This window comes from Coturnix japonica, chromosome 3 (assembly GCF_001577835.2).
Source record: "Coturnix japonica isolate 7356 chromosome 3, Coturnix japonica 2.1, whole genome shotgun sequence".
NCBI classification, from domain to species: Eukaryota; Metazoa; Chordata; class Aves; order Galliformes; family Phasianidae; genus Coturnix; species Coturnix japonica.
In genome coordinates, this window is record NC_029518.1 from 90,828,470 (window position 1) to 90,854,390 (window position 25,921).

The 25,921-nt window shown below is 34.8% G+C and overlaps 1 protein-coding gene across 5 annotated transcripts in view; it reads right to left on the minus strand.

Moving 5' to 3' along the window:
• Positions 1 to 214: 214 nt before the first annotated feature.
• The window catches only part of CYRIA (CYFIP related Rac1 interactor A), a 53,087-nt gene continuing 27,380 nt past the window's right edge, over positions 215 to 25,921 (minus strand). The window contains exons 1-11 of one of the 5 annotated variants that reach the window (XM_015859428.2): positions 20,608 to 20,687; positions 20,339 to 20,418; positions 10,982 to 11,103; positions 10,009 to 10,114; positions 8,768 to 8,904; positions 8,608 to 8,685; positions 8,213 to 8,329; positions 8,040 to 8,119; positions 5,674 to 5,800; positions 3,615 to 3,685; positions 1,774 to 2,284 (exon numbers count right to left, since the gene is read on the minus strand). In XM_015859428.2, the coding sequence (XP_015714914.1) occupies positions 2,221 to 2,284; positions 3,615 to 3,685; positions 5,674 to 5,800; positions 8,040 to 8,119; positions 8,213 to 8,329; positions 8,608 to 8,685; positions 8,768 to 8,904; positions 10,009 to 10,114; positions 10,982 to 11,103; positions 20,339 to 20,411 (975 nt within the window). In that variant the 5' untranslated portion in view covers positions 20,412 to 20,418; positions 20,608 to 20,687 and the 3' untranslated portion in view covers positions 1,774 to 2,220. Of the gene's footprint in view, positions 2,285 to 3,614; positions 3,706 to 5,673; positions 5,801 to 8,039; positions 8,120 to 8,212; positions 8,330 to 8,607; positions 8,686 to 8,767; positions 8,905 to 10,008; positions 10,115 to 10,981; positions 11,104 to 20,338; positions 20,419 to 20,607; positions 20,688 to 25,921 lie in introns of those variants that run through there. The other 4 variants (XM_015859430.2, XM_015859427.2, XM_015859431.2 and 1 more) reach the window with 4 other exon arrangements.

Below are 25,921 nucleotides of genomic sequence, written 5' to 3' on the forward strand. Positions count from 1 at the left end.
CAGACAGCTGACACTAGCTGTCAAAAAATCAGGAACCGTTTAACAAACTTGAAGTTGTATCAGTGTGGAATGCAAGTGAAATATTTCAAACAATGTTTAAAGAAACTATACACTGGATATATAAAAGTGAGCCTACTATAAGTCAGATCCAAAACAAATGAAATCCTTCTCAACTTTTTTAATGTTGTCTAAATACAGACAGTGCCAATGTTTACTGTACCAAACTTTTTATTATTTCCAACAAACTTCTGTACAAAAACATCACAGCAGGCAAAGAAATTCAGTGGTTTCAGCAAACAGCACATGACAACTTGTAGAATGCTTTAAATTTTACATTTTTATTACACAAGTGATGAATAACTTTCTTCTGGGCGACTTAAAGACTTCATTGTTTGACAAATGACTGCAGGTATGCATGTATTAACGTTATATACCAAAAGTCAATAGAATGATCTGTAGTTCATCTTGATTTACCTAACTGAAAGTAACAATGAACAAAACAGGATTTCCTTTAATATATATTTGTAAATGTCTCCCCATTAAAAATGGAGTTTGCACAGGGGCTTTACTGCTATAAAATAGAAGTGTGATCACTGCTTCCAGAAAAACAATGAGCAATTTCTAATTCTGTTCTTGATGATAACATAGTGATCTGCTAAAACTGCAGATCTACAAAATGAACTCTACAGTTGCTGTGCTTTCCTGCATCATTATATGTATAATGCTGATGTCTGTGAGTTCTCATGACATCTGAGAAACCTCATAGTGGTTATTCTGCTCACGAATAAACTCTAAGGCAATCCTAAACTTATGATAGTAATACTGTTTAAGGACAGAGTTCACTGACTAAGTTTGTAACAGTGCAGCTGAGTTTCAACAGACCAAATGCATCTTCAAACTCTTACGGTTAATATTTTCAGAAATGAAAAGCATGAAAATTCCAGTGACAGCACACAACCTCTGATTTACAGTAGAATAAACAAATCTGAACCTGTGCACAAGCACTGGAGTTTTCATGCATATATGCAAAGTACACAAATGAACATATTTTCAGAATGTGACCTCTGCAAGAATATGTACAGCAATTGCAGATCACTCAGAGAAGACATTTAACAGAGCACAAACACTTTGCTGCTTTTGGCAAAATATTTCTATTCCATTTACTGGAGAAATTTCTAGAAAGTAAGAACAACTGAGGAAGGAAATCAACTCCTTGAAGCATCAATCACATCTAGAAAAACAGTGAAAAGCAGTGAGCTGAAACATACCCGTGCTGATTGTGAATCAGCTGATGAATATTACTATCAAGGAAATTGGAGTGCCTAGGAACAGCTCAGGTCTTGAAACTTTATATCATCCCTAGTCTAATGAGGCCAATTTGACAGAAGGGAAGTCTGCTGCTACAGAAGAGTGTTCTGCTTTATTCAATTTTGTATTAGCAAAAATAAAATAAAATAATTCTTTAGCAGGTAGAGCTGTCCCTAACAGATGTTTACCATGATGTATTTACACTGCAAAAATCCATTCCTTAAAAGTCAAGACAAGCATTTTCCCTCACCTTTCTAAATCTAATAAAATTAATCAGAATTTTCAAAATCCAGCAATGGTCTTGAAACACATTTTATATTTATTTATATAATTTCTGAAAAAGAGTATTAATTTTCCCAGTGGTGGAAAAGAACAGGCTATACATATTAAAAGAGGCAAAATGACCTCTTCTGCAATACGTTTTTGGATGTTAGCCAGCACATAACCCTTAAAATTAGATAGATCTCCACTAATTACAAGAAAAACAACATATTTAATGAGGCTGATGAACATTCAGGTATTATCCTATACCTATGATTTTACTTTCTCTTTTATTAACTTTCTCCTTCTTTAAAGTTTGTCTCCTATGGCAGCTTTGACATTTCAGTTTATCTGATTTCCATTTTATCTTCCAGAGAAGGCATTTAAGAATTAAAATGCACAGATAAACTGTTTCAGCTAAACTATATAAGTAAAAAAGGTATTCTAAAGGTCAAAAGATAAAGGCTAGCATATAAACATAGCCTGTATTATATATAGTCAGTTGGGTTATGACTACAGGTTTATATATTTTAGCAATGTGAAGAAAATGGTTATGTAAATGCACACAAGTATTAACATCAAACTGTATTAAATTATGTAAACATACACATCTTCTGTGGTCAATACAAACATCTAACTCGTCTCAAGACACTACTGCAGCATAGCTCGGATTTGTTTGGAAGTAGATTCATCATTCAGGTGTTTTGTAGTGAACCTAAAAATTACAAATTAAAACAGTATTAATAAAACAAGCATGGATTTTAGAAGTCTAAAAAAATCATTGGCTGAAATCAATAGAGTTCATTTACACAAAGATGCATTTATATTCCTTTACTCACTGATCACTGGAATTTAATTACTTATCGTCTGCTGCTCTTTATCTTCTAAATATGCCTTACAAGAAATTATTCTTTGTTAACAGGTGGAGAATTGAGGCTAAATCCTGGCCTTGAGCCAACAACTGTAGCGATGTCAGTGCAGCAAGAGTGTCAATTTAAAAGATAGGTCTGCGGCCTAATACAGTGTCTGTGATACAGCAGGAAATTGAAGTCAAATCATCTTATTTCAAGAACAGCACTTGATTCTGTAGAATTCTCTTTCTTTCCCTTAAATCCTCAAAAGAAATACAATTCATGGGATGACATAAGAAATAAGGTTAAAAAACCCTACTGAACAGATTTAGGAATCTGGACTGAAATTTGACTGAACCTAAAAGCTTCATTTTAAGAATCTGTCTTAAAGGTCCAGTACCCTCGTACCTTATGAAATAGAGAATTTTCTGTTTGTTTGTTTGTTTTTTAAACCAGAACTCTATTTGGTGCTGAGCTGCACATTTAGGAATATCCTAGGAGGAATAAAGAGCTTTTAGCATGTTTCTTCCATTTAAACCCAAACATATTCTCTACTGTGTATATAGGTAGGGAAATCAATCATCATGCAAGCTCAAAAGACATCTGATAGCTGTAGGATTTAACTCCACATCAATTTTAATTCAAAAGATATGATAAGCAAAAGCAGAGGTGGTTAAGGCAGTAGTTCTTGGTCTATCCAAGCACTCAACAGCTAAAGAATTCAACACAGCTGTAAAAAATTTGGTACCCCTTTCTGAGTTTCAGAGGAGTCACAATCACTGTGTCTTGTTTTCCAAGACAGCACTTTTAACTCTCAGCTACAGGACTGGGATTTGGGTAGCTGTCTTCTTCAAGTTATATCATTAAGCAAAATTAAAATAAAATGGTTTACTTGATCCCAATGAAAGAAAAAAGGGGAGTATAAATAGTACGAGAAATTAGGTAATTCGATGAACATTTACTTAAGTATCATTGATAGAGATTATGACTTCCAGTATCAATAATCATTGCTTATAAAAGTGAAATGGAATTGAGAGGAAGAATATAACTTAAGAGAACCCCAGGTGATACAGCCAAACCCCAAATGACATTTTTCTTAGTTGAAGAAGATTATAAGGTTAAAAAGTCTTAAATTTTTTAAAAATTAGGAGGTACAAAAATTAAGGCTGAATCAAACAATGATTCCATACATACCTGAGAGCATTCAGAAGTCCTTCCACAGTGTCAGGTGGTTGTTCCTTTAAAACTTTTATGCAGCCCTTCATCTGGGAACAGAAGCAAGCCACTACTGAACAATAATACATGAATTGCACTGGCTGAAAACAAGGAAAACTTTCACCAAAGATAGGCAGCCTTATTTTCCTACTGAATGTTAATATTGCTTTATATGAATTAATGGGCATCTTACTCAAAATGATGTTCAATTAAAAAATTAAAATATAATTAAAATATAATCTCCTTTAAAAAATATGTGTAGATACTAAATTATAAATGAAATGTATATATGTACATTTCATATGTATTTCATATGTAAATATATGCATATGTATATATACTCACATGTAATTTACTCAACTGAAACTTAAAAAAAAATAAATCCAAGAACACCTGATATGAACATAAAGAATCACCAGGATTTTAATAACAGTTCACTGTCACAGCTCTTAGGAACTGTAAGAAATGTTTCAACTTCTACTCTTATACTTGTACACAATGAATACATTTTCAGTATTCGGTCTCTAGTTGTAAATTGTCATAGCTTACAGTTTGTTTCATAACTAGTAGTTTCTAACTTCATCTGAGATGAGAAGACCCTGATGCTGATTTAAAGCCCCACAGTGAAAGAACATCTGCTTGAGAGAGTACAAAAATCAGGCTGAAAACACTGTCCAAAGTTACAACAGAAAAAATGAAGCAGAGAAAGCAGACACAGAACTCATCTGATCCAGTCTACAGAATCCCTATGTAGTTCATAGAGAGGAATAATAAATTCCTCCAAACTATTCAGTATGTAATTTCAGTTGTAGTTAATCATGCTCTGGAAGTATCTATTTCTTCCATTGCTATGTATACATCTAGGAGCTATCCAGAAGCCGGTCCAGGTAAAACTAATAAGAAGTAATGGCTTGGAAAACAGAACTGTTCATCATAGTAAAACAAATAGTTGAATTTATTTTAAAGAGAATAATGCACTAATTAAACAAATTAAGATTTGGGACCATGCATTCAATTTAAAAAAAAAAAAGTTATTAATTTTCTGTGTTCCATTTACATTAAATATATTGAAAGCTTACAAGGTTTTAGGGTAAATTCGAGAAGTACACACACTGTATACACAGTCCTGTGAAAACTTTTACTTGTGCTGTCTCTGTAGGCAAGAGACTGCATTAGTAGTCAGGAAGTCTGCATTCAATTCCCAGGCTCTATCTGCTGCATGACCTTGAGCAAATCAATTCACCTCTTTCTGACATATCTTTCCCTCTGTTAAGCGGAGTCAAAAAAGGGATGTGGTAAAATAGTGGTATCTGCAGATAAAAAATGCTAACAAAGACCCAGTGCCGTGAAGCACAATAATATTATATATACATATATTTATATACTTTCTTTAGAAGTAGGCTATTTTGTAAAGGGAAGTACTAACCATGAAATACAGCTCATTTCTGTGAAAGACATGCTTTATGAGATTTAGGTTAGTAAAATCATGCAGCACAAAAAGAATACTTTTTTTGTGCGTGCTTGCAATATCTCAGATGAAAATATAAGGTTGCTTCTACTGTGACTGGTCATGCCAAAACTAAAACTGAAGGCTCATTATTAGCATTACAACAGTAGGATTTCAGTCCTGTTACTTTAGATCTCAGGCTAAGCGGAGACAATATAGAATAGCTGCTTATTTACAACAGAGCTAGAACCAAAAATCTCAGCATAAAGATTACATGATTAATAAAAGCTTATGACTACCGAACTTATTCAAAGGTAGCTGTAACGCAGAATTATTTGAGTGTAACCATACAGCTGGCAGAAAAGCAGTGATAACAAAGACAAATGAGTATCCGTGTCTGAGAGAAAATACAAATACCTATTTTAATTTCAAACAAGCTGATATAAGAAAGGAAACAGGTGAAGATAAATTCTAAGTTTTGCCACTCAAAAGTTATTAAAATGATTTATAAAAAGTAATAAGTCTGTGCTGGAAAAAATCCACAGTCTGGTGTTCTCAAACCTATGTGATATTAAGAAAAGTCATTCTTACATCAATCTTTGATGTCTTTGAGAAAGCTCCCACGGGATGAACATGATCATACAGTATGATAACTCCCACCATTACTCTCATGCAGAACATAAGAGTCTCTTCACTGGTGAATCTACTCCTGTACTCTCTGCAAAACAACGGGAGGAAAAAAACGTCTTGACTGTTTTTAACTGGACAGTTTTGCAAACCAGACTATGAAGGAACAAAACCTAAACACTGTACTTAAATGTAGTACAAGAAGAATCTTTGCAAAATTTTGAAGATTTTTACATTGCACAAGTCTCTGTCAGTTTACAAAGGTTAGAAAACAAATAGATATTTAAATCTTGTTTTACCAAACCTTCCCAGTTCATATCCTTGTTTCTGTGAGGCCAGCAACTTTTGCTGAAGTGTTCCATAGTTGATAAAATATGGAGATTCATCATACTTCTGTTTTTTCTTAGAAACACAACATATGGGACCTCAAATGAAAACTACTCTTTATGCTTAAATTCCTACTTTGAAACAAGCAACATTTAGGCAAAATCTAATTTCAGCAGCTTTTAAATACAAGCTTTCACCTGGGTTCATAATTACTGACATCGCTCTTGGAAGTATATAGGCAAATTCAACAACCCGGGTTCACCAGGCATCTAAAAAGTAGAGGTATATTATATGGCAACTGACTGAACTCATTCCAAAGAGTTTCTATTTGACTTTTCAACTGCAAAATAAGAATATGGATGATACAGTTAAGACAGTCCCTACCACAGCTCTATCACCTAAAACTATCACAGAGAAGTAAATATAACAGAAAAGCAGAATGCCTGAAAAATGGCAAGCACCATTCTTCTTAAAAACTGGATGTTGTGTTGAGGGACATGGTTTAGTGGGAGATATTGGTAATAGGTAAACGGTTGGACTGGATGATCTTTTAGGTCATTTCCAACCTTGGTGATTCTATGATTCTTGGAACAAATATTATTTAAGTAGATAGCACGTAGACTTGTCTACTGCTATTCACTAGTTTTCAATATAAAATTTTATTTAAACATAAAATTAAAATTTCTAAGAGCTGTACTGTCTCTCAGCTTACAGTGACTTCAGATTTCAGCCTCTGATTTAGAGCTATATATACCAGCATTGTAACATGACCGGGTTTAAAGGCTATAGAAATTTAGATGTGAAAATGTCTGATTATCGGACAATTAAAAATAATAATGGATAATAAACTCAATTTTATCTACTGGTAGGCAACTCACAATTTAGAGCTTACACATATGAGGTATTTTCAGTGACTCATTCTAAGATGCCACAGGATTTTGAGATAATTCCCATCCACTGTGTGCACATCTGAATTTTCATGAACGTTCATAGTAAGCTCAGGAACTCTACTCTCTACATAGCTATGAGCAAACCGTTCAAAGACAGGAAGACTATCCTGAATCTTTTAACCTGTTTTTCACTCAGAAGAGACATCTAACTTAAAAAAAATGACTAAAGTGCAGATAAACAGTAATAACTTTATCAGCTATAATTCAATTGATTAAATAAATGAATATATAGTTTCCATACAGCTGAATTTTTTCATAGCCGGAATAAGATGGATGTATCTGAAAAAGATCTACTCAAATGGTCCTGAATGGGGTCTAAAGGAAAGCTGAGAGAGGAAATTTTTGTAAGGGCAGATGGTGACAGGACAAAGGGAAATGGCTTCAAACTGGACGAGGGTAGATTTAGGGTAGATATTAGGAAGAAATTCTTTACTGTGAGGGTGGTGAGAGACTGGAACAGGCTACCCAGTAAGGTTGTGAATGTCCCCCCCCCACCCCTCCTCGAGGAGTTCAAGGCCAGGCAGGATGGGGCTGTGAGCAACCTGGTCTAGACGGAGGTGTCCCTGCCTGTAACAAGGGGGCTGGAACTACATGATCTTAGAAGTCCCTTCCAACCCAAGCCATTTTATGATTCGATCCTCAAAATAGTCTTTGCATTATCTGGAGAAGAGCTATTCGAAGAGCCAAAATCTGGCTCGTAAGCAGAGTAATAGTTTTGCAGGATGAGCAAGAGACAGTAGTTGCCCGATAGTTGTGGTTAGACCATACAGATACCAAAGCCTATGAAAGATTATACTTGTATGTTAAGCTTTGTTGAAATACAGACCCTCCCTAATAAAATGCAGCACTGATTTATGAAAAAATATATCAGGTGGTTGAAATAGGAGGCAAAACTTTCTAGGGAAAGATTGTACTTTGTACATCAGTGTGACTGCAACTTAAGGCATGCAGGAAATCATCTGGAAAAAAACACCTGTTTATTCCAGATGGAGATAAATAAACATGGTAAAAACTGTCATATACCAGAAAAACAAGATTTAAGATAAAACTTACGGTGTTTCCAACATGACTTTGCATACACTAGCCATAGTACTCAAGCAGTCTGTTGTATTTTCGATTGGCAATGTCTTGTTCTAGAAGGGTTAAAAAAGAATCATTACTGAGTACATCGCCTTGTAAAATTAAGATTGTCTGTGTGTTGTGCCCTTTTCTCTCCCATTACCTACTTCTGATACAAAATGTGTAGTTGCATTACTGAGTGTTTTCAGCATTGGTGTTGCTTCTGCATAAAACAGGGACATCCTATTGGCCATTTCATTGTTGACTTCATTCTCGATGTCTAGCTGAGAAAAAACATGAAAAAAATAGTTAGTTAAACTCTTAAAATCTTGACAGCAGCAAGAAAAAGATACAGCACGCATTCATGCCAGCAAGCAGATTGCTGAATGAATAGCTCCAGCATAATCACTTTATCCAGACTGCTGCATAACTCCCACTGTGAAGGTGAGAACATGACAGATAGCGAATCAAAAGAAAAAAAAACACTTCTGCAAATGGTGTAAGTATACACAAATCAATAAATATTTCAGCATGAAGAGCAGATCAGACCTTATTTACTTACATGCATGTTGTTTATCCTGTTGCGACTTATTGTCCGCCTATAATAACTGAAGTCATTCTGAATTGCTGGGTTTCTCATCTTAGGGAAAGGAAACAGGAATTAATCAGTTTTGATTCAAAATATATGAAAAAAAAAATAGAATATAGTGAAAGATTTTAACCTTAAGTTCATCAAAACGAAGAGTAAAATGTAAGATTTCTGCAAACTCTTTAGCCAAAGCCTGTTCCCGTTCCAGATGCTGAGTTGGAGTATAAGGTGGGCATGTCAAAGATTCCAGTAAGCTCTGCAGGGCCTTTTCTAAAAATAAAATATTACTTTTTCAGTCCATATTAAGGTAAGATTTTATGTAAGTATTTAAATATGCTTTATTAGAAGAGAAGAAAGGCTTAGAATAATGCACAGCCCTAACAAGAATCCTCTTTGTTTCTATTCTAAAGTGAGAAGCATTAGTCAAAGGCACCTCTTGCTAAGTTTCATTAAGATTTCTGTCATTTTCTCTCCATTTTGTATCAATGAACTATTTTTCATTACATCCCTTTTCTCCATCTAACACCCTTTATCTCAGAACCCTACCAAAAATTCCATGGAGAAGGCATTTCTCCTGTGTCCAAATATTCTGCCCTCTCTTTCATCTTCCTGAATTAGCCATCAGCACAGTACAGAGATTGTTTTGGCATGCCAGTTATTGGAAGTGTACTCTTAGGCACTGATAGCAATGTAGTTCAGCTCCCGTGGCTATAATTACTAACATTACTCAAAAATTGATAGGCATAGCAGGACTTTATAGAAGAATTCCCCATACTGGGAACTTTCCCATTGCATAAAGACATTTTTTTGCATAAGGACTGCCATCCAGAGTCTTAACTCAAGGCTTAATTACATCATTTTTTGAGGGCAGCACGGATGGTAAAGTCACTTTAAAACATGACCAGCCTTGGATTTTCACCTTGCAAGAGAGTATTGATATCCTCCTCCCCGTGTTATCCCCCTTCTCTTTATTTAAAAGCAAATCTCAAAATATTTTTGTCTTCATTCCTTTTAAAACTCTGATCTCTACAAGAATTCCAATTACAAAAAGTAAACTGCATCAGTACAACAAACATAAATGAAGCTTTGAGCAGTGGGAGGCATCAGAAAAACTTTACATAATTACAACTGCATTCTCTGTGCTCTGTTTAGATAATATAATGTTTAAGTGGCAAGCCAACAAGCTTTAAATAATTTTGAAATCAAAAGAAGATTAAAAAAACCACAAAACTGCACTGGGAAGTGTGACCAAAAGCAAATGTCTGGTTAAGATCAAAGAGACACAACAAAAACACTTTAAAAATTAGTGGAAAAAGAAATTTCATATTTCTTTAAGGTAATCTAATAAAACAGATGTACTAAACCAGAGCTCACCTAATCTCAGTGAAAACTCATAGAAGCGCTTCAGCCTCACAACCAGAGGACACACCGAATTCCACGCTTTTTCTTGCAACTGGATATCATTGGGGTTTTGTATTGCCTGGAATGAAAATTCCACTATAAAGAACTGTGAATTACGAACAGCAAGTAAAGGTGGTTTGGAAGCTGTCCAGTACAGTATTTCAGAAAGTAAGTATTGTAAAACATAGAACAATAATAAGAATTAACATCATGTGGGAAAGTTATTAAGTCTAAAAAATACCATTCTTTTCCTTCTTCCCTTCATCAACTTAAAAATCCAACACTGACATGCAGGAATCTTTTAACACATTCTTTGAATAAAAACATACTGCAAAAGCATCAAGAGTATAAATACTCCATGAAGAAATAAACAGCCTTTAGTGTTATTATTTTAAACTTCTGTAGCTAACAGCTCACACCTAAAGTAAGTTCAAGACTGACTCAGAAAGGTTTGGTCAGCAGAGACAAACCATAAGTTACAGTTCAGAATTGCACCTCAGGACTAGTTTCACAGAGTAAGATACCTGCAAAATTGATGTAAAAATCTAATTTACTGTATTTCATTATCTCACTTACTTAGAATAGGCATTTCCGGTATTTTTTCCTATGTATTTCTCACATTTGAGTATTATTTCTTAAGTATTAGTTCTTAACTGTAACTTTAGTCATAAGATATATGAAATGAGGTACATGAAACTGTCTCAAAGAGAAAAATAAATATTGATTGCTAATAGCAGACCCAAAAGAAGTTCCAAAAGTCATCATTTAATCATTTAACATTACAACTTATCATGTTGCACTTAATCTGTAACTTTTCAATACAGAATCATAAAGATTCTCATATAGTTCCATAGAATGTGCCTGGATACAGAATAGAACCAAGGAACACAATGCTCTTTTTTCAATTTTTCTTCCAGAGAACTCCCATTAGCTTGAACAAACATACATCTCTAATTTCTTGTCCAGCTCCTTTGTAAGCCTGAAGATCTGCAAGCATACTTTCTGAGTCCTGTAAAACTGCACTGATTTGATTCCATACTTCTCTTTCTCCATCTGTGGGCTGGGCATCTAAAAACATAAAAATAAAATGCATAAGACAAAACGTTGCTGCAACACTAACAGCAAGATTATTCAGTTAAACTTAATAGTATTAGAACCAACTTGACTTGCATTCTGTTGTTGTTTTTTGAAGATAGAGTTATTCTGCACTGCCATTTGGCTAACATTAACGTTTTTCCATTGCTTTGGTAAGCTCTGGCTCAGAAGTCTCTTTTCATCATCACAAGGTGGTGCAATTAGAAAAGAGGTTAGTGCCTTGGTCCTTTAGTAAAAAGGCACCTTGCACACAAGCTCCAAAGATCAATTACAAAGGATTGTTTACTTTCCTTGCAGCTTGGGGATAAAATGAAGCCATAAAATGAAGCCTTTCAGTGGATGGTGCTGTACAATATAATATCACATCACCCCTACTCCAGGCTTCCCTAAGTATTTTTCTCCTTCTATACAACATAGGTACAATACTATGTAAATTAATTGTTTTCCTTTTGAATGGCAGAGACCATTTCTACTACTTGAACAGAAGTTCTGTTTAACCCAGTTCTATCAATCATCACTTTGTTTTCAGGGTGGGAGAGATACACAGATCTTCTACATTCAGAGCAATGACATTTTGAAGGAAACCAAAATGCCCACATGTATATCAGGTCCTGCAACTGGCTTGGGGCAATCTCAAACATCAGTACAGACTGCAGGACAGACTGAGAGCAGCCCTGAGAAGAACGATATGGGATGCTGGTGGACAGAAACTGGACATAAGGGAAGCAGTGCATACATATATGTGTCCCAGACTGCCAGTTTTAACCTAGTCCACATCAAAAGAAAAGCATGGCCAGTCAGCCCTCTACTCCACTCTCATCATATGCATCTGTGGTGCAGGGTTCAGCTCCAGCACAAGAAGGATATGAATCTGTTAGAGCAGGCCCAGTGGAGGTCACAAAGATGACCAGAGGGCTGGAGTACCTCTGCTGTGGAGATGACCTGAGAGAGTTGGGGTTGTACAACTTACTGAAGAGAAGGTTCCAAGGAGACCTTAGAGCCCTTTCAGTGCTTAAAAGGGGCTTATTATAAAGACAGAGGGAGGCTTGAAGCAGTACTATGTTATACCTCAGAAGAAAAGTAGAAACAAGGAGAAAACTACCTCAAAAGATGAAAATCATAGCTTAGACATGACTGTTGAACTCAACTGTTAGTATCAGGTTTGCAGTGATATTAACTGTTGCTTTCCCCAAGCTGCAAGAAATCCTGGGTAATTACACCTTAGTAGTTCTTTGAACTTGTGAAAAAGAAGGAAACAAAACAGTAAACATTTCTAAGTTTCACAAGGAAGTAGCTACTTTTGCTTAATACTTCCATACCATCCACAACTGAGTAGGGGGAAGGAAGGAGTCATCTATAAGTCGACATCCATATTCTCATATTTTTAATAGAAGTTAATTAAAATAATGTTTCCAGCAAATATTAAGGCATAAAAGAGAGCAAGCTGTTGATTAGTACAAATCACAAGTGTAAAATCTGCACAATCACATCACCAGAAGCATGAGTTGGTTAACAAAGAACTTTTATGCTATTTTTACAGTTCATTCTTTAAAAAGTATTGCCCCCTAATAAAAATTTAAACACTCTGGTCTGCTCATCACATTGGGATTTACAAATGGTCTTCAGTAACATCTACTGTAGTCAATATTTTTCAGATTTTCCCAATTCATCTTTTGGAAGCAGGTGGAAGGGTGAGTACTTGAAACCAATCGAGCTTTCTGTGCTATTCCAGCATACAGGGAAGGAGAAATAGAATGGTAGATGGCTGGAAAAGGGAAGGGACAAGGAAAAGGCTGCAAAAGCTACAGAGCAATAGGCTTAGCTTGCACTTGCAGAAGCGGTTTATATGTATGCAGAAACTGTTTAGCTTAAAAATAAAAGCAGGGAGGATGGTTCAGGCTATTTTATTTTATTTTATTTTATTTTTTAAATACATGCATCTTATGTGTGAACTATATGTTATGCAAATAGGTGCTCTGATAAAATTATGGTCATGTTTCAAAAGGGATTTTACATTATGGTTTTGACAAACATGATTAGCTAACACATCTGTGATTGATCGCCTTTTTTAAAGGACTTCGTCTTGCTTTGAATTATAACAACAACAACAAAAAAAAAATTAAAAGAAACTAAGAATTCTTCATGACGGAGATTGTGGATTTTACAATTGTTTTTCTATTCCAACAATACCGAAGCTCATTTCCCAGCTCTGAATAATAAATAAATAAAATACTATTCCTGAATCAGCCCTTGCAATCCTAACATCGGAGAATCAGCACATGCTTAAACAACTTGAACACATTTATAAATAAAACCATAGTCACTAGCTAATCCACATGTAGTGTAAGCCCTCTCGATAGCACGGTCCCACTACCAATGACTGTACTGCATTTCAAGCCTTGTAGACTTCAGTGTACCCTCAATTCTAACAGTCTTTATAGTACTCATGATTATCTATCAGAATACTCTTTCTTTAGCAAGACAAAACAGGAAACCATTCCACCTCTCTCTGATAACTAAAAAAATTCTCTGGAACAACTGCAGTCCATTTGTACATGCATTACATATTTCAGGTACTTAATGGGGTTGGAAGGTAGAGAGAACTGTTTTCTTTTTTTCTTAAAATACATTTGTTTAAGAAAAAAAAATAAAATCCTATCTCATCCATCACCTAATATGCTTTTGAGAAAATAACAGAAAATGCAACACATGTTAGACATCAGTACTAACAGGACAAGATTAAATACAAAAGAACGGATATGAAGCACTTACAAAAAGTCGAGTGTAAGAACATCCCAACAATTGAGACATAACAAGTTACTTGTAAATGAAGTATTTCCAGTGCATGCACCCTTTCCACAAGTGAAATGCAGCCCAAAAAGCACAGAACTTTATTCCACTCTCAGCCAATGCAATTGGAAGTTAAGGGGATTTCCACTGAGGCTGGATAGTGCTTACATTTCATGTGCATTAAATGTGCAATCATATTTGTCAGATAATATCATGGCCACCTGGTTTTGACAGCCATGTAAGAGAACAGTGAGTTAAACAAGGTGTCTTACAGGCTCTTCTTTCAGCTTCTCAGCAAATTAGAGCACAGCATGTACATACATCTATTTCAGATCTGACACCATTACAATGCTTTTTCACCTTCCAATCTGGCACATGATTAGAAAACAGGCTAAGCTTAAGTCCTTGACAAAGAAAAAAATATTACTTTCAACTACAATGAATAATGCATTTCAGAGAGTATGAGAAGCTGCTATATCTTGTACATTAAAAGGAATGATGCTAATGGAAAAAAACCCTGCCTACCACATAAGCCAGATTTCCAGAATCAGCCAGAAAATGAAGCATGAGGCTATGCCATGGAAACTAGCGTGAGGGTCATTGGTTTGCTGCTTTCAGCCTCATGATGCATGTGGAGTGGACATCTTGAAGAGGATGCCCTTAGTCTAAACCACCACTTCTTGCTTAGGGCACTTTCTGAAGTTCAAGAGATGAGTTTAATCTTACTCTGGCTGGATACAGATTACACTTCCAGCCTTCCTGCCTGTGGAGCAAGGGCACTAATTAACATCCTGCAAAAAATGGGCAGTTGCTCTGCTGCTAGACATGTTCCATTAATAGATACTTTTAATCACAGACGAGCAACTATAACTCATCATTTCATAAATCTTTCTGGGGATGGTGGTCTGGAATACTGGAATATAAGTATCCTTGATTCTTTGGAGAAGGATCAGATAACAAGCACACCTGGTTAACATTTAGGAAAAAGGGGAACCTGTTCGGGTTATGCATTCAGAGAGTTTGGTCTTATAAAAGATATATGTTTCTGGGGAGAGAATGGGATGAAGATGCCACTTACAGAAAGCCAAAAGCTTACAAGCTTTCTGAAGCATGTTATAAAGCTTTATCCTTTTAGATTATTCAAAACAAACTGTTGGTACAAACCTTCAAGTTATTCCCAAGAAATCACGTTTGAATACTTATTTACCTGAAAACTCGGCAGCAGCAGTTTGACAACAGAGTTCTGCAAAAATGAGTACCCATAACATGCTACAGAAAGAGCTTTAATTGCCCAGAATTCATTTACCTTTTACTAAATTTAATCAAAGTCAAGATCTAATTAACAAAACAGTTGTTGAATGGGGAAAAAAACATTTCAAGAGAATCACCCTATGGGGTAACAATGAAACCTTATGTAGTTGTGAAGACCACAAACTTGTGACTTGCCATGCAATCACCCCTCCTAACAAGATTTTATTCAAGTTATGAGCAAAGGTGGGCAAACAAGTACATGGTAAATTCAAGTAAGTGTCACTTCGAATATAAAAACATCAAATATAGCAGAACAGCAGAACAGTTTGCCTTCTGGAAATTAAATTTTTTTTCTTTATTTAAGTATTTCAACAGATCTTCCAACATTAATTTGGTGGGTTGGAACTACATGATCCTTGAGGTCCCTTCCAACCCAGGTCATTTTGTGATTCTGTGATTCTGTGAGTGCATACAGTTTGAATTTGACTTCAAAAGGCTTTTTTTTTTTTTCTCCCACATAGGAGAACACTCTTCTCTACACTAACCTCTGAAGTTCAGCATTACTTAGGTTCAAAGTTGGATTGGACAAACCTTCAAATTGTTTCTACTTGTACAGATTAACACCTATACTACAGTTCAAGAATGAGAGAGCACACAGAACTGCTCTTGCCATACAACATTGTTTGAAATTAATAAGAGATTAAATCTTTCAAAAAATATAATCGCAGTTAGAAAACTTGGTTCCTACTTTGGAATCAAGAAATGGATTCAGTGACATCAGTAAATCATGTTGTAAGGAATGCAGCTTATCATACATATAGCTGCAGAAAAGAGGAGTACCATGATACTCTAAATAACACGTGGTAGCATTGAACGGAGAAAATTAAGATAGCCATTAAAAATGTTGTGAAGGTGAAACTTTAAAACACTCATTCTTGTTTCACGACTCTTCCTTATTTCAAATACAGCACAAGGTAGAATTTGGAAAAATAAATAAATAAATAAAATTAAAGAAAAGAACATAACTATCAATTTAGTGAGAGAACTTATTTTTCTAGATGTTCCTCTTTCTACCTGCGCACTTATCAAGAACTGCATAGGAGATTTATTGGATGAATTAAGGCTAAATATGAAAAAAACAGGTTGGTAAAAATATTAAAGAGAAAAGTGAGTTTATATTTTAACATTACTAAACAAAAAGAAATTCAAAAGATGCCATGTAAGATGCCCCCCTCAAATTTTTCATCAAAGCAAAATTCTGTCCTGGAGAACAGCAGCTTTTCAAGAATAAATATTTGCGTGGCATAGGAGAACTCATAAGCTCATCCTTACAAGACATTACTGGAGACATTGAAGGCCAGGCTGGATGTGGCTCTGGGCAGCCTGGTCTGGTGGTTGGTGACCCTGTGCTTGGCAGAGGGGTTGAAACTAAATTATCATTGTGCTCCTCAACCATTCTATGATTCTGTGATTATCTGAGAGATGTATGTTAACTGAGGGCTGTAAGGGAAAAAAAGTAAAACTGAAGTCTACTATGTTGAACTTATTGTATAGTTTCTTAACTAAGTTATCCAGATTTGTTCTGCTACTGTTATTCTGCATTTCTGTTCTCATTTGTGTGTACTAAGAGCTACGGTTCTTCCAACCATACAGTCTTCCAGACTGATCTGAGTGTTCAGTAGGTTGAGGAAAGAAGGTGGTAGGCTTTTAAATTTATTTTATTTTAACATATATATTTAATATATATATTTAAACAGCTAGTTCTCAGCAAGTTCATTTTCCCCCACAGTGGTCACACATGACTTGTGCAAAAAGGTTTGCTGGACATGTTAATTCTAGTACGTTTATATGCATCTGTGTGACATAGTACTAGCCATAGGATCATGCCTTTGGAAAAGCACAAACTTAGATCCCCTTAAATCAATTGTCCAGGGAATTTAACACCCTCGCATTCTTTTTATTCTTCTCATATACAAACACTCATTACTTTTGATCAATATCAGCACGTAAAGCCACGGATTTTTGAGGTATGGAGATAGAGGTTATCTAGATCCATAGATTTACTCCTCCATAGAAGGAAAAATGTTATTTCTGTGGGGTTTTTTATTTAAAAAATAAATAAATGGATTTATTCATTTTTATTTTTAAAAAAATACACACAAAAAACTAAAGGAAAATATTTGCATGGCACATTTTATGCACAGGAGGAAAAAGTATGTCACACACATTCTTTTCTGGTACAACAAATTCCAAATGATGAAAAACTAAAAATACCAGGGCAGAAATATTCCAAAACCTTGCAAAAAATTTCAGAAGTAATGCTGCCAGACATGTTGAGGTTTCAGCTTATAGCTAATGAAAAAGTGGATAAAAACTAAAAAGCAATATCCTGATGCAAAAAACAAAACACAGTCAACACATCAAATCGACATAGAACAATCTCCAGAGTATTTCCTGTGCTTTTATAACCTTCAGTATTAATTCTTTCAGTTGAACTGAGCCGAAATCTCCTTGGGATATGTAAAATTGCAAAGCAGTGTTTTCAAGACAGTTTCTGACCAACAATTACTTCACTAACACTTGAAAATGCTTAATGTTCTTTTAGTAATTGTGCACAGTCTAAAGCAGAGGTGAACACAAGCATGATTTTTTCCTCAGCAAGTATACAAACAGGTATTGCGCAGTTGAACAAATCCTTGTGCACAGGTAGGAATGCTACATTTCTACTATCAACCTAATTCTCCCTTCAAGATCCTCATCTAAGATCTGTCACAGGAATCAAGCTGGAAGATAGCAGAAAGATCAGTAAATATTTAAAGAGACTGGCAGCTAACCTTTTTCATGCAGTGTATTTGAAAATGAATGTAGGAAATCTATGATAATTTTATACTAATTGTGAGCATAATACAAGTACAGTTGGAACTGCATTTGCTGAATGTTTTCAGCAGCACAGAAAAATTGTTGCTCTAAGTCTTCTGACTTCCCTCTTGCCATTCTGATTCTCTATCGTGAAACCATCAAAATCCAACTTTTCATTAAACAAAACACTTTTCAAACTTTTAAAAGGCTTTTTATTATTTTTCAATTTATAATAATTGACTGATAAAATGGCTTCAGTTACAAGGGATCTTAAAGGCCATCCAATCCTAACCCTGATCACTGTGGGCAGTGTTGCCACTCACCAAATCAGGCTGCTCACGATCCCATCTCCAACCTGGTCTTGAACACCTCCAGGGATGGAGCATCTACAGCATCTCTGTGCAGCCTGCATCAGTGCCTCACCACCCTCTGAGTAAAGAATTTCCTTCAAACATCTAACCTAAATCTCCCTCCTTTTAGTTTAAAACCATTTCCTCTTGTCCTATCACTATGCGAGTGTGTTTTTATACCATTCAGTGTTTCAGTGAGAAAAGCGAAATACAAAAACTGCACCAAGACAACGTATGCCCCTGCAGTTACATTCCTTCCACAGAACATGGATTTTATTATTCCACAAAAATCTCCAAGACTATTTCAAACTCTAGGTAGTTGTGCCTGACAAGTGTACAAGTGTTTACACCAATTGTTTGCATTTCCTTGTGAGAAGGAGCTTCACCTCACTTCTGTTCCAGTTGGCAGAGCAATTTTTGGAAAAAACAACAAAAAACCAACAACTTTATCTGCCAAGACAATCAAATATGTATTTTCCCCTCGCACTTCTACAAGGCCTCCCACAGCCTGGCCAACTGTTTCCTGCTAAGTCTGCAGTCCCAACTAATAGGACCTCCCTTACAATATAGGACATGATGGGACTGATAAAAGTCTGGAAGTTCAAAGCAGCTGAAAAGCTTTGCAAGAGTTTGGCATAGCACTCTACTAAAGCGCCCTGAAGTTTGACAGAAAAAAACTACATGATGATTTGTAGAAAGGTTTAACATCCAAGTTTTAGAATAAAGGTCTCAAATCATACAGACAGAAGTAAAAAACGGATCGAAGGCCTGCAGTACCTTATTCCAAACCCAAAATAATCAATTAACTATCTTCATAATTTAAAACTGCTTCTTTATACTGTGGTAAATGAGATTTAGATTAGAAGATTAAAGTATGTACAATGTTACATTCGTACACTCCAGTTCTAATCCAAAAAGGCAAGTTTGAACAATTTCTTAAGATTTAAATGTGCTTAAATGACTTTTAGAACCAGTGCTTCTGAGCACCTATATACATAATTTCTTATTTCATGTCAATTTTATGTATATATATATATATATATATCTTTATATATATAAATATATAATATTTTTGGAAGAATAATGTAGGAATAAATTAAAGAACTCAAGTTGATAATATTTGTGCCAGAGTACATCCCAAATCTGCTCTTCAACCATGCTTCAAAATCAAATTATACAATAAGTAGCTTCTTTCAAAACTCTTTTTGTTGTTTACATTAAAGGTTTTAAGAGACAAAAAATAAAAAATAAAAAATCACATGCTGTTAGCATTTCCAATAAAAAGCATTTCACACGATTAGTGAAGTTAAGATTAACCCATATTCAAGGATTTGATGACCAGTTTTCAAGAAAATGCTCAGAAGTACATGCAGGAAAAGCACAACCAGCTGAAGGGAAATAGCTCTGATTCAGAAACAAATGTGACAAGGAAATTAGTATGTGAAACACTGTTTGCAAACCAATAAACATGCAATTAAGAGAGATGCAATCAAGTACTTACACTTATACCACTTCATTACTTTTTAAAATCTATGATAATCCAGTTAAATCACCACTGAACCAGCCACCTACACTGTTGGTATTTTTTAAGCTCTTCATATTTATTTCCACTGTAAATATATTTCCATTCAGTGAAGAAACACAAAGGACGTATATTATTAACCCTGATTTGTAAGAGTAAGCTGAAGTAAGTTCATTCACATATAAATTTAATAATGGCTTATAAATGTTCTGAAATTAAATCAGTTATATTTTATTTGCATATCTATCATCCCACCATCTTCTCATGAGGCAGTTTTACATAGTCTTATAGTTCCCCAAAAAGCTCAATACTCAACCTAAGTGTAATTTAATTTGCTTGCAAATCCCTTTTGAATTGCTTCATGACACGTAAGCACATGCAGTTTATTAGGAAGTAATAAGCAAAGAAGGCAAGCCAGGCAAGAAGCTTTGCTCACTTTCAAAGTCAAGGAAAAAATTTGGCCCCTGATCAAGCTCTGTGCAAGTGAGAACTTTTAAAAGATTTCCCATTTGGTTCCTGAAAAATAGAAAAGGAAGAGAAAAGGAGTTCTGAGTGAACAAATGGTTTTAGAGACAAGGACTTGGATAGACTGGTTGTGCTGGAAAATATACACTGCAAACAATTGGATCTTAAGATTTTTTTCCTTAGTTCGCTGTTAAGTCAGGGAAAAGATTCTCTCATAATCTCATAATTGTTTGAACTTACTTTCAAAATCCAGGAAAAAATGTGGATAGTTTTCAATTTCCCTGGTAAGGACCTTAAGAAGATTACCCATCCCAGCAAACCTAGCAAATGCAACAAAATCATAAACAGTTACACACGTGAAGTTAGAATACTACCACTAAGGTTTGAAACATCATTCATTAAACATTATGACACGTTCTGGACCACAAGAAATATTTTGATGGTCAGTTTTGTGCAGAGTAAAACCTTGGACTGATACAGAAATAATTCTGTCTATCAAATTGGAATTGAAACATCAGTACAACATTATTAAGTACGGATATTTATGAGCTTATTTACTTAGAAGAAACTAAGTGAAAACTGTATTTGTATTTGTAAAGCCTCTAAATTGCTTGACTCAGATGACCAAATACCATTCCAGAGCCAAAAATATCATAGCTGCTGAGTTAGATCCTTAGCATAAACTTGCAATATTTCATTAAAATTACTCAATTTGAAACAATATTACAAGAAAAATGTATTAGAAAACTAAAATATCTTTTTTTTTTTTTTTTTAAACTTTTAATTTTAGAAGTTGAAACTGCAGGTTTTTTTTAATTTGCTACTCTTATCTTGTATCACAGTGAAAATATTTGAAAATATTTATTTAACAAGAAGGAGAAGTGACCAATTCTCAAAAACCAGGTCTCTCTGGAAGTAAAAACAGAAGTAGAACTGAAGAAAAAGATGTTTTTTGTTTGTTTGTTTTTTATACCAGCCCTTAAAACAATATATTATTCTAAAAGTATGTGAAAGTACAGATTTTGGGGAATTAAACTTTTCCTCAGAAGTAAGCAATGAAACTATGAAAATCACATGCTAAAATAAACAGTCTCCCTGGAGGCATGTATAAAAATGTGATTTTAAGTTTAAAAATGAGATGAAAATCTGTTTTTTGCCTCAGTGATAAATCACTGTCAGTACTCTGAACCATCACTGTCAAGGCTCACATCTCATGCACATCTATTTTTGCAGTTTGAGAGATCAGAATATAAACAACAACAACGTTATTCTAAGCTTGAATATGGTCAAAACTCCATCAGAGGAGGCAAAGGTTTTCCAATTCTCCCTCAAGCACTACAGCAGAAAAAGTATCATGAGCTCTCATTTTTATATGTATATAAATGATACATCTCCTAGGAAGACAATCTGAGGTTTGGAGATTTAAAAGCAGTCACAGTCATTCCATAATGTGTTCAGAACATACAGGTTCATGTAAACCCTTTTTTTTTTTTTTTTGCTATAGAAATAGCTTTGCTTTGCATGAAATACCTCTTCAGACATTTCTCACCAGAACAAATCCAGTGAGCAGACTGTCAAGTCCTTCACAGTTAGCATCATCTTACATAAACAATATCGAAACATGAAGATACATTATCTGTTATTCATAAAGTTACATATATTCATAACCAAAAAGAAAAAATGAAATGCAGTTTCACTTTCACAGGATGTACATTTTATGAACTGAGCCCATCTTCACGATCAGCTTAAAAAGGGGAAAAACATGAGAACAGGGCAAGCAATTTTATACAGCACCAAACCTTGTATACTAAGTGATTTAACATCTCATCACACTTCTGTATTACATTTTATAACATCATTTAGAACAGGGAAAATAATATGCATATACTTAGTTTCATTTACATAACCCTGAAATAAACAACTTATATTACTAAGAAATGCTACCACAATCTAAATTACTGACTCCGTTTGGATTCTTCACTTTCAACTCATTTTAAGCTGTATCTTACCTCATTGCCTTCAGTCTTCAGAGAGAATCCAACCATTTCTTCTGCTGTCGAAGTTAGCTCTGCATCCAGAGACTGGTTTAGCTGATAGCATAGTTTGAACAGCAAGAAAGCTGTTCCCTTTGCCAAAAACTGAAGCTAAGCACTCTTATTTGCATTGAATAGCTTTAGGTCATGTGCCCAGTCTTTGGTTTCAGTTCCTTCACAGAGACTATATAACATCATAGCTGTGGAGATTTCTAATATATTTGTCCTGAACTTCTACTAAATTTTTCAGCTGTTCATTTTTCTTATCCTTTCCTATAATCCGCATTCAGTAAATGAATTCAGCTGTTAAAAGTACTAAACAAAAACCCAGGCACAAAATTTACATCGTTTTTTCTGGGTTAAACTACATTTTCCAATGATCTTAAAGGCAGTGGCTTGGCATTACCTTCAGTATACACAAAACTGAACAATGAGCGATACTGAAGACCAACATCTAGAAGTTACGGTTCAAACATCTAATAAATATGCTTCATTTTTTTATGATTCAAAATAGTTCTTTATCGGCTTTCTAAAAGCAAAACCAAAAGCAACTCTAGTTCCAAGTAACATTTGGTTTCAACTACAATTAATCATTCAAAAGTATGTTTTTAAGTGTGTAACAGAAGAGTAGTCTTCATCTTCATAGAAACGTTAATAACCATATTCCCCTGCCCCAAGACACATCATTTTATTCTTCATAGCTTGCTGCTTCCACAACTTAGATCTTTCAAACTGTCCTTCCCTGGAAATAATGTTTTTCAAACCTCAGGAACCACAAAAAACCTTTCATGATAACTTCCAATGAGATTTTAAAGTAATTAATGGCATAAATTCTGAGGGAGTCAGTATATATACTACAGTTGTGACAAAAATGCAGACATACAGCTAAAGCACAGTAGGAAATTAGAAAGGCTTAATCCTGAGAATTCAAAATTCCATTTCACTAAACTGCATTTTCCTTTAGTTGCTGCAAAATCTGTTCAAATGCCGAAATAAGACTCAATGCATGCATAAAAATATTGCTGTCACAATACTCCTAAACGATAGCAGCTTCTCTTTAGTGCCCATATCCCTCCAAACATAACCTTTTATCAGTGTGTTTTAAAAAAGATGATATGCAGACACAACGGTGTTTGCATTCTCAATTTTCTACCTTTGCAAATGATCAAAGCTTACCCTAATATATATATGAATTATGAACACTGAAAATACTTCTCTAAAGTACTGGTGACAGCTGAAAGCTCGTTAGTCCTTATTCAATGCTCAACATTTAATTAGTTGCACACAGATACAAGCAAAGTGTAAGAAATCTGTTGTGTTTCACATCATTATTCACTAGCATTTTTTAAAGTGTTGAGCTTCAAAACTAAAATACCACAGGATGGTTTTCTATTGCATCACTTTGCTCCCAAAATTTCAGTGATTTAGTTTAGACATTTTAGAGGTATTGCTACAAATTCCTTCTCCTACAGTAAAAATCATTTTATTTTTGCATTGCGGAAAATAAAATGCAGCTCCATGGCCCACCAATCAATCCTTCAAATCTGACATGGATATTATCTACATTCTCAGATATACTGAAATCCTGTTTTGAAAATGTAATCGATGTTCACAAACTGGGTATTATCAACTCAGTTTTGTATGTCAAACGCTAGACTAGTTTTTAAAGATCTTTAATATATTTGCTGATTTACTGCTTTAAGTCATCGCATAATTTTAAACTGTGAAGTCCTGCACTATTTTTCATTGATAGCTACAATATTATGCACGTTGTAAGTTTTAATAAAGTTGTTTCATCTGACTTTACAGGACTAATTTACATCAGTACAAACTCAAAACCAGCAGTATCATGATAGCTACATGCAGACCTATGAAGTGTCTAAACACTGTATTAGTGGAAAAGAGACATTCATCAGCTCAACCCTTTCCTGTTCATCAGTGCTTCTTTGCCATATATAATTTCCTAAATCTGCCCACATACATAAACATGGTCTAAAAGGCTTTTGTCACAATAAGCTGGTTCAGCAAATACCTACTGCTTAAATTCATTTAAATTACCCTAACTAAATGGGGCTGGGAGGGTTCTCATGAGAAGCTCCACTGGGAGTTTCAGGAGAAACAGAGACTCCCAAGCTCAGGAGCAGCAATCAGTAATTAGGAACGATGACTTCTAATGGAATAGCTTCACTGATATATGCATACAGCCACAGTCTGAGGGAACTGTAGTGTACTAAGCTTATTAGTATCGTTAAAGCAGTGTAACTGACCTTACCGCATGAATAATTAACTGTGATATAAAAACCATAATAAAACATAGTACCATCTGAACTCAAGATCTCTTAGATCAAAAGCCCAATTTCAAGTTGTCATGTAGTTTGCTGAGATGCTTCTAAGGGAACAACGCAGAACTGCACAACTTAGAAAATAGTTTACTGAGTTACAGAATGAAATGATAATTAAAAAAAAAAAAAAGAAATCCTGACTAAATATCATCAAAGTTTCTTGGTAATGATAACATATTTTGTTTTCTGAAGAAAACTCGTATCAGTCATTTTTTATCTGGGAGAAGAAGGAAGATTTAAAAAATCGTTTCTCACATTTGCCAACTCTATTACTAACACTTTTGATTTTGCTTCTTACCCTTTGCAATGAAGATTAAAAACACTTACTCTCCTAAAGCACTTGTGGAAGACCAGCTCCTAGAGAATGGAAACACACAGTCTGAGAGCATCCACAGACTGAGAGCATACAGAGAGACTTTAGTACAAATAAGCAAAGAAATAACAGTGCCTCACCTTTCTTATTCTGGTCATGGATATACACAGAAAAAATCCAACTAAACTCCATCCCCCAAAACTGATGCAAAAAAATGCAAAGTGGAATAAGAGAAGAATGTTGCTCAAGGTGAAAGTAAATGAAGATAAAAAGATTCTGCTTTGAACAGTTATTTTATAATAGTTCCTAGATAAATAAGGCTTTGAGCCAAGAGCTTTTACTGTCAACTAATAGGTAGCTTGCAGGACACAATTAAAAACTACGAGAAAGGTGAGGCAAGTCAGAAGAAGATAATAAATGGTTTGTAATGACAAATGGATTTTTAAATAATCACAGAATGTTAGAAGAGATGGCCAAGAATACGAGTATTTATAGCCCCAAGGATTAAGAGCTTGGCTTGTGGTCTCCCTAAAATCAAAAGTGAAAAAAAGGGTTACCTCAGATGAACCTGCAGCTTTATAAAGGGATTTTTCAATGTGCCAGCCTTGCCTCTGAATATACTTTGAAGAGAACACCCATGCATTTTCAAAGTGTGCTATGTCAAAAAGAGCCATCATGAAAGAATGGAAACCAGGATTCCAAAATATATGGATTCTGATTCGCAGACCAATAAAAAGAATGTAAGCCAATGAAATAACTGGAATAAAAATTACGCTTGAAATAAAAAAATTACTGTTGTACTTGATACCTTCACCTGAACATACAAAGTACAGTAATCGTAATCCAATTCATTGAATCACTTCCAC